The sequence below is a fragment of the Symphodus melops genome (assembly GCF_947650265.1).
Source record: "Symphodus melops genome assembly, chromosome: 5".
Lineage (NCBI taxonomy): Eukaryota > Metazoa > Chordata > Actinopteri > Labriformes > Labridae > Symphodus > Symphodus melops.
Window position 1 is genome coordinate 11,378,930 of NC_136695.1, and position 8,793 is coordinate 11,387,722.

At 41.1% G+C, this 8,793-nt stretch overlaps 1 protein-coding gene across 7 annotated transcripts in view; it reads left to right on the forward strand.

Annotated features, from left to right (window-relative positions):
• The window catches only part of macf1b (microtubule actin crosslinking factor 1b), a 37,479-nt gene extending 32,502 nt beyond the window's left edge, over nt 1-4,977 (forward strand). For 6 of the 7 annotated variants that reach the window (XM_079344064.1, XM_079344065.1, XM_079344061.1 and 3 more), the window contains 3 exons: nt 785-930; nt 2,899-3,019; nt 3,133-4,977. In XM_079344064.1, the coding sequence (XP_079200190.1) occupies nt 785-930; nt 2,899-3,019; nt 3,133-3,158 (293 nt within the window). In that variant the 3' untranslated portion in view covers nt 3,159-4,977. The remainder of the gene's footprint in view (nt 1-784; nt 931-2,898; nt 3,020-3,132) is intronic. The other variant, XM_079344063.1, reaches the window with a different exon arrangement.
• Nucleotides 4,978-8,793: the final 3,816 nt, after the last annotated feature.

An 8,793-nucleotide genomic window follows, 5' to 3' on the forward strand; every position in this document is an offset into this window, starting at 1 on the left:
CAGTATGACTTGCAGTTACCAAAAGTGATGCATGATGTTTTGACAAATCCTTTAAAAGGAGCAATATGTAAGAAGTCTACTGGCATCTCTAAAAACAAAACAGAAGCCGTGTTCTCCTTCTAAGTTTTGATTCTGGTTCTGAATGGACACTTCTTGTTATGACCAGAGAAAGTAGGTAGTTTTAAGACACCCCCACATTGCCATTTTGGAGGCCCATCAGTTTGCGATGGAAGCTAGCAAGCAGACTGGTTCAGATGATTGATTCTACCCTACCTACCTTGGCAGCACGCAGAAAGGTTGGGACACTGTCAACTAGCCAAACACTGAAGCTTCCTGTCCTCGACATGGCAGCCTGCGTGCACATCGAGTCTAGGGAGGAGGGAAGGCAGCTGTCTCCAATGTCCAGAATTTGGAACGCTGTACGACACAGTGTGTTTTTGCTACTCTGATATGTAAATGCTACATATCAGAGTAGCGCTCGAAACATACAGTATATTAATCCAAATAGTTTGAACTCTCTCTCAAGTTTTTTATTCTATGTACATACATTCAATTTATATCAAGGTTTTGGAGATTCTTTTGTGCCATGCAATCCCCAGTACGGTATAATACAACATATATCAAATCTATGTATAACATTGGTGTATCTTTCTTTTATGGCCTTGATTTTAAAATGAGTAAGCATTCTTGCATCTGTAAGATCGAGTCAAACAATCTTTGTTTGTTTCATTTATTATCTGCACACAGTAACCTGTTAAATGTCCCTTTTGTGTCCCTTCTACAGTAAAGGGCAGGACCAACCTAAAGATCAAGGAGAAGTACTTGTCCCCTGCTGGAAGCTCTTCAAAGGGTCTGACTGTCAGCAGGTCAAACTCCAGCCTCAGCCTCTACAGCAGTGCCTCCGCCCCCACCAGCCCCATGACACGCAAGGCAAGATGATTTATTTTAGGGATCTGCAGTTGGCGCTACATGTCGTATTTTCATATTAATGTTTTCTGTCAACACCAGATTGTCATCGCTACAATTTCAACAAATCATCACTGAGAGGAGTTGCAGCCTTTCCTGGCATATTTTACTAATATATGCTATGTTCTATTGTTACTTTTTCATATATATATGTTATAAGATTATCTAAATGTTTTCTTTAATAACAATGAAAAGAATAATAATAATCTCTAATTTCCCTCCCAAGGAAACAATAACGGGATTATTTATAAAACCAAAATAACTAACTAAACTTAGAGGAACCAGAGAATGTGAGGGTACTCGCTCTTTTTACTCAAAGAGATTAGTGAGAGAATCAACTCACTGCAACCAGGTGTGTGTGATCATATGTGTGTGTGTGTGTTTGTGTGTGTGTGTGTGACTGATTGGCTTTGATTGAGCCCAGGTGTGGGGAGTTTATATATACTCTGGGTCTCCCATGTTCTGTGTTGACTCATTATCTCACCTTCAGAGGTAGTGAGAGGTTCTCTCTGTGGTTGGTCGTAGTCTGTCAGTCTGCATACACACAAATGAAAACTTTCATTTATTTGCTCTCTGTTGCGCTTTTGCTGGTCTCGTTATACAACACATGCATGGCTTCAAGTAATTATGAAGTGTGCTGTTTACGAGACAGGTGGACTCAGAAATAAAAAAAAAAGAGAAAAAGACAGCCACTTTATTATGGCTCATTTTGAGTGATACAGCCACAACAAGTCAAGGATTTGTTGATAGTGGAAAAAGCTCCACATTACGTACCCATGCTTGAGCATTAAACTGTACCTTGAAGCACATCCCTTCCAAGTGTGCCAGGTCCAATATTCTGCTTGAGCACAGATCAAGGCACTCACACAAGGCTAAGAAACTGGGCCCATATTCACAAAGCCTCATCAGTACTAACATTTGCTCCCATTGAGAAAATCTTCAGAATCAGGATATTTTCTAAGAATTCACCCTCAAAGTTTAGACTAGATCCTTGTAAAGATGAAAGTTACTCACAAAGTGTCTTAGCCCTTAAAAGAGCCACTAAGGTGTCAAACTGTTAGAAGTAGTGAGGAGGATTTCTAACGGGCATAAGAGTTTCTGAATCTGAGGAGAAAATGGAGACGTTTTTAATAAACGCTATGTGAAGAATGTTTCTTGACTCATAGTTGGGCAGAATAGACAAACGATTTGTTCAGACTTTTTAATCCATCTCTGACTTTTCTCAGTGCAAAGTGACACATGCATGTTGTGTTTCTCTCCATGTGGTCAGCTCCACAGGTGTATCCAATCACTCATTAAGAACCATACCTGCTGATGTAACGATCAGCAGGTGAAGAAGCTGCTGCATAAGTGGGTGTGGGATTTAATGTAAGCTATATATAATTTGAATGTGTTACAAATTGTAACACAGATGCTAATTTCAAAGTGTTCAGACATACACGTCTGATTAGATTCTATGATTGACTTTTTATCTCCATTTTTTTTTTTTGATTAACCAGTCACAGCTTCTGAAAAAAATGTTTCGTAACAGTGTCAACCACGCCTCCTCACGAAGATGACAGTTATTGTCCATTCCTCGCTCAGAGAACGTTCCTAAACAACTTCTTGGATTTTTTACACTAAGTCAGAATCCCTCTGAGAGGATTCTCAGGATGCTTGTGAATGCGGGCCCTGGACTTCAGGGTTTAAGTGTGCGGTACGGATTGCCTGGTGTGAGTGCGCCCTCAGAGTGTAACTAGGGGTGTTGGGAAGTTTATTTGTACTCCAGCCTTTTGTGTTAAATGTTAAGGCCTCCCTGGCAGCCTTCTGGGTCTCCTTGACAATTTAGTTTTTAACAGCAGGCAGTTTGTTGCTCATTTTTGGTGCTTTATTCAGTTTGGAAAGCTTGTGTAGTCTCTATCTATCTAATCTGATGATTCATGTTTGCTTCAGGCATTACTTCGCAGAAGTTTCTCAGGTGACCGCTGCATTCGCCCCCGGAGCTCCATCGCTGCTTTGGGCTCTGATCTACAGTTCGTCACAACAGGGGAGGACAATTCTCCCTCCCCCTCAGGTTAACAATCATGCTTTTATCATGCATCCTGTTCACTTATTGGACACGTACAAAATGAGATGAACAAACTGGTCAGATAACCCTCTCCTTTTTCATTTCATCTCCTCCCCCAGAAGAAGCTGAGAGGTTACCCACATGATGACCTTTGCCCTTGAGCACCACGAGTATGCTGCAGTGCTGAATCCGAACACCGCCTCGAGGCCCCTCAAACACAGGGATGAGTGGAAGCAACGTGATACAGGGGGGGCAAATAAAATGACACTTCAGTCACATCTGAAGAGAAAAATGACACGAGTGTCACAAAGTTCACCAGATGTTAAAGGGTCTTTTTGCCTTTAAGAATCTGTGTACAGATTATTCCCCCCCCCATGTGTGGAGAAATACGAGATTAATCCAGATGCAAATCAAGATTTACTTTTTATTCCTTGTTGCATTTCATACATAAATATCTGACTGCTTAGAGAGTAGGGATTAAAAGTTCTGCATGGATGCTTATTGCATGAGGGCCGGCGCCTTGCTCTATCAAATTTGATTTTCCTGCTTTTTCTTTTTAAAGCTCATGGACAGTTATGTGGAAAAAACTGATTTTAACGACTTCCAGCTAGAAGGCTTTTGTACATTGTATGTGAGAAGTGTTGTGCTGTCTGAAATCGTCCAAAAAAAACAAACTTATACCAAAACCACAAGGATGTAAAGGTTACAGTTTGATGTCCTTCGACATTGTGATAATTCCTGTTTTCATTTCAATCCATGAAGTTGACATTGTTGGCAGAGCCACACTGTTTTTTTTTTGTTTTTTTTTTTGCCTCCATATTTTCACTTTATTGTTTATTTGTATGCTTTTTTTTCCAGTACGTTTGTTATAAACACTGGAGATTGTGTAATGGGCGATGCACTGAAGTTCAACAAAGTCATTGTTGTTTTGTAGAGATTATTTTTCTCAGGATTGTTTTTTTTCTTTTGTGCTTCTGGATGTATGTATGTTTATGGAACTTTACTGTGAAAATGTAGGTTTTTTTGTTTACTATATAACACTGTACTTCCTGGGCAAGTTTTGTTTAGCACATTGTGTTCATAAAAATGCACTTTCATGTGTCCAACTACTGTAGATGAATCATTTAGCTAAGAGCGCAGTTGTCATAAATAAGAAAACAAACAAAAGAATGCACTCGAGACGAAGGAAGTTTTGGCTGAACTTTGTAATTTTTCAGTTAAATTGACCGTAAAGTTTCATTTTTTTCTCCCTACCAGCCACTTTAACCAAAAGCAGTATATTTTAAATTTCCTGTATTTCCCTCTGAGTTTGTTTGTTTATTTCTTTCTGACCTCCAATTTATTCAGAAATTCTCACAATACATTTTATATAAACATTTACATTTTTTAAGAGGTTTTCTGATCTTGAAAATACCAAGTATGCATCCCTTCAGCAAAAAAAAAAATACTGTTGTACATTTTTTCTTAAAGAAGCAACGGCAGCTCCACCTTCAGTCTGCTGTACAAGCTTAGTGTTGGGCTATGATACTACTTCTCACTGATAAGCTTCATGTACAGTTAATGTTTTTGTACGTCCGCATTTGTACTAGAGCCTCCTGAGAGTGGACACAGTAGCGTTTATGTAACAGGTTGCATATTATGCTCTATGCAGTTGTCAAAAAAAAAGAAGATTTTTAAAAGTCAAATACGATTTTACATGTCGATTTACCTTTTCCTCTTCTCTCTGTTTTGCTTTCACAGAAGGTTGATTTCTATTTTCTTTTGCTGAAATGTGAAACTATAAAGGCCAGATTTCTCCTCTATTGCTATGCACCCTGATCTTTCTGTACTGTAAATGTTTCTATACCCAGCACTCTTTCTGATGTCTAACTAGGGAAATCGGTAGATGAATGTCACTAATAACTTTACGTCTTGTACGAAAAAAGAAATCATTTTGTAATAAATTAAAAAAATATTTGGCATAATGATAACCTGGTGATTTATACACTACAATGCAGTTTTTATGGGAGGAAGAGTAGGCCAGAAGACAATGAAAACATGAAACAGTTCATTGTTGATTTGTTTTTTGGTGCAGTTATTTTGGACTTGGAAGAAACAAAGTTGTCAACACAAAATTGACTTATCAACTTTACTACAAGCATTCACATTCATATTTTATGTAGTTATGAGCAATATACTTTCTTTTTTTTTTAATTATTAAAGTTGTCATGGTAGGGCGCTGGTGGTCCGGTGGTTGATGTACAGATGACGTACAGAGGCAACTGTCCTCAAAGCATGTTCGAGTCTGACCTGTGGCTGTGACCTGTGCTGCATGTCATTCCTCTCTCTCTCTCTCTCTCTCTTTCTCTCTCCACAGTCCCGTCTACAAGTAAAGGCATAAAAATCCACAAAATAAGTCTTGAAAAAATATAATAATAGAAATTGTGATCATACTATAAGTGGCAAACTAATTAAAAAGCAGCAGATTCTCAACAACGTTAAAGCCCTACTTCTGGCCACCTTGTAGGAGCCTGTTTTGTCTAGATTAGATACTTTAATAGCAGTGAAACTAAAACCAAATAGTAAAGTTTTGGCAGCAACATCAAAACCAACCCCAAATTAAGCTGTGAAACTGTCATGGATAAGAGTCTGGTGATTTTTCTGTGTGCCTTCAACCGTGTCATTGACATTTATTGGCGCAGTTTATGCAACTACAAAAAGACTACAAAAGAAGCTGTGCCTAAGTTGAAAATCACATCTCTTAACTTGGTTCATTCCCCGGCCAGTCTTCAAAATGTCGAAGTGGCAGCAAGACACTGAACTCAAATTGCTTGCAAAGGTAGAGCAACTGCTGTGTGAAAGTATGTGCGTGATTAGATAAGAATTGGTGCACACATCTACACTTTAGTGCAAACTCTGCTATTGGTGTGTTTAAGTTTTTCTGACGTGTTCTGAAAAAGTGAATTTACATAAAGTTTCTTCGATTTGCTAGAAGGCAGGGATTTCATTTTTATTCAAACTTTGCGTTACCCAAATTTAAAAAATGTGGACCAACAAATAGTGTGCATCACAAGTCACATTCAAAAAAATCAAGGATAAGGGTCAGGTTATGTAGTATTGTATTTTGTATCATGTTCAATGATAAATTCTCAGGTGCAGATGTACCCTCTGTGAACACCGAGATAAAGTTCTCTTCCTGCTGAGTTGAACAAGGGAATCTTTAGTCTCACTCTGACTGTTCACTCGGTACCAAAAACACAGACTTATTTTTTTAAACAGAGTCCAGCAGTTTAGAGACAGAAAGCAGAGTATTGTACTTCTACACACACATTCACCCTGACTCCAGGTCACTAGATCAGCCTGCGCATGATCGAGTTTTTATAAAAACATTTTCCTTTGACTAGAGATCTGGAGTTTTAAGTTGATGATGTTTTTTCAGAAATTAGGTTATACAATCAGCAAAGAATAATGGAGTCAGCATTTCTAAGCTCTTTTAGATCATTTCTCAGATGTAAAGTGGGCAGTAAATGGTGTCAGTGTAAGCAGTGTAGCTGAGATTAATGATTACCATATATAGTAAAACAGCTGTTTATCATTCTTTTCATGACCTGTCACCATTTATTGAAGAAAGAAACTCACAGCTAAAGGGAAGATTCAGAAGTTAAGTGAAAAATAAGCCAGTTGGCCTAGCTTGAAAATATAAAAGTTGAAATCGTTCGTAACGTTGGCTTTTAAAAGCAAAATGTGTGACATTTTACACAGAAATACAGCAGAAATCAAGTGTCCTCTGTAAATGTCTCTGAGTCATGGCTTTCTATGAGTGAGAAGCTTGAGACCCCGTTCTGTGCTGTTGTCAGTTTTTTTTAAATCATGTTTACAGGGACAGGGTGGCTGTGCGCATAAAGCGGTTTGAAAAAATAACAATAACACACTCGATGCTTGTTTGGATCTTTTTTTTTTGTGTTTGGTCTATACAGTTGATCATGGTCATTCAGTGTCAATTTATGTGCAATATGAAGCAATAAGTTCCCCAGAGTCTGCTAACATTAGCCTGCTAACACAAACATGAAGCAACAGGCAATTGCAGGTCCAGCAAAGGACAATTTTGTCCGCCGCTTTTGCTTAATGGTTTTTAGATATGATGTGTTCAAATTGATAACTCCTTTGTGCAGACGTGTGTGGAGGGGTGTTGTTGGTGCCATACAATAAGCATTAAAATTGAATGATATGTTGAGAATCAAAAAATGAAAAATACTCAAATTCATAAAAGTTGTATTATGTAAATTTAATATACTTGGGCAGCCTGCCCACATATCTTCTACTGTATAGCATGTGTGGGAAACACTGTACTTAAATAAGATTAAATACAAAACATGAACTTATATTATTTTTACTCTGTGGTATGTAAAAACATCTTGACCAAGTTTCATACATATCCATGTCATTAATATTGAGAATCAATCAAATTGCAGTTGGTCCTGGGTTCCTCCTAATGCGAGACCTCATGTGGCTGGAGTGTGTCAGCAGTTCCTGCAAGATGAAGGCATTGACGCTATGGACTGGCCCGCCTGTTCGACAGACCTGAATCCAATTCAGCACATCTGGAACATCATGTCTCGCTCCCAATCCACCAACGCCACAATGCACCACAGATTGTCCAAGAATTGGCTAATGATTTAGTTCAGATCTGGGAGGAGATCCCTCAGGAGACCATCTGCCACCTCATCAGCAGTGAGCAGCAGTGAGCAGCAGTGAGCAGCAGTGAGCAGCAGAGAGGATTAAGCAGCAGCCAGCCTCACCAGGCCTTACACCTTCCTTCACCGGCAGCCAGACTTCAGCAGGTAGGAGGAACTTCTAGCCACCTGCTTGACTTACTAGCATCTAGCCTCCGGCCACCTGCCTCATCTACCAGCATCCAGTCTCCAGTCACCTGCCTGGCCTGCTAGCAGCCAGCCTCCAGCCACCTGCCTGGCCTGCTAGCAGCCAGCCTCCAGCCACCTGCCTGGCCTGCTAGCAGCCAGCCTCCAACTACCTGCCTGGCCTGCTAGCAGCCAGCCTCCAACCACCTGCCTGGCCTGCTAGCATCCAGCCACCAGCCACCCGCCTGACCTGCTAGCATCCAGCCTCCAGCCACCCGCCTGGCCTACTAGCATCCAGCCTCCACCCACCTGCCCGGCCTACAAGCATCTAGTCTCCAGCCACCTGCCCGGCCGGCTGGCATCCACCCTCCAGCCACCTGCCCGGCCTGCTAGCAGCCAGCCTCCAGCCACCTGCCTGGCCTGCTAGCAGCCAGCTTTCAGCCACCTGCCTGGCCTACTAGCATCCAGCCAGCAGCAGCAGGTCTGTCTGCCTACACTTTTTCTTAATCTTACAGTTTGTAACCTGCACTATGGCTCATGGTGAATCGGAGTGTGTATCCTGCTGCCTTACCATTTCGAAACTGAAGACCAGCATTGCCTCAATGAAAGCCGAGCTCAGAGAAAAAGATCAGCTCATTTTAGGATTTTCCACCGTCGCCACGTCCCAGGCAAAGCGCCTCGCAGTCCTAAGCTCCTCTGGCCACAGCTGTCAGGATTCCACAGGCCTTCCCCTCCGTGCCCATCCTGAAGAGATCAACAACCACACTGTGCCATGGTCGGGCTCTATGATCGCCGACGTTCCTGAGCCTGAGCCTGAGCTTGAGACTAGGTCAGCTGTACCAGAGGATCCGTGGCTTTACATGGGAGCGAAGCCAAAATCGAGAGCCGGGTCTGCTCCCTGTGAGAGATCCACAGAGACGTCACCAAGCAATGGGATAACTG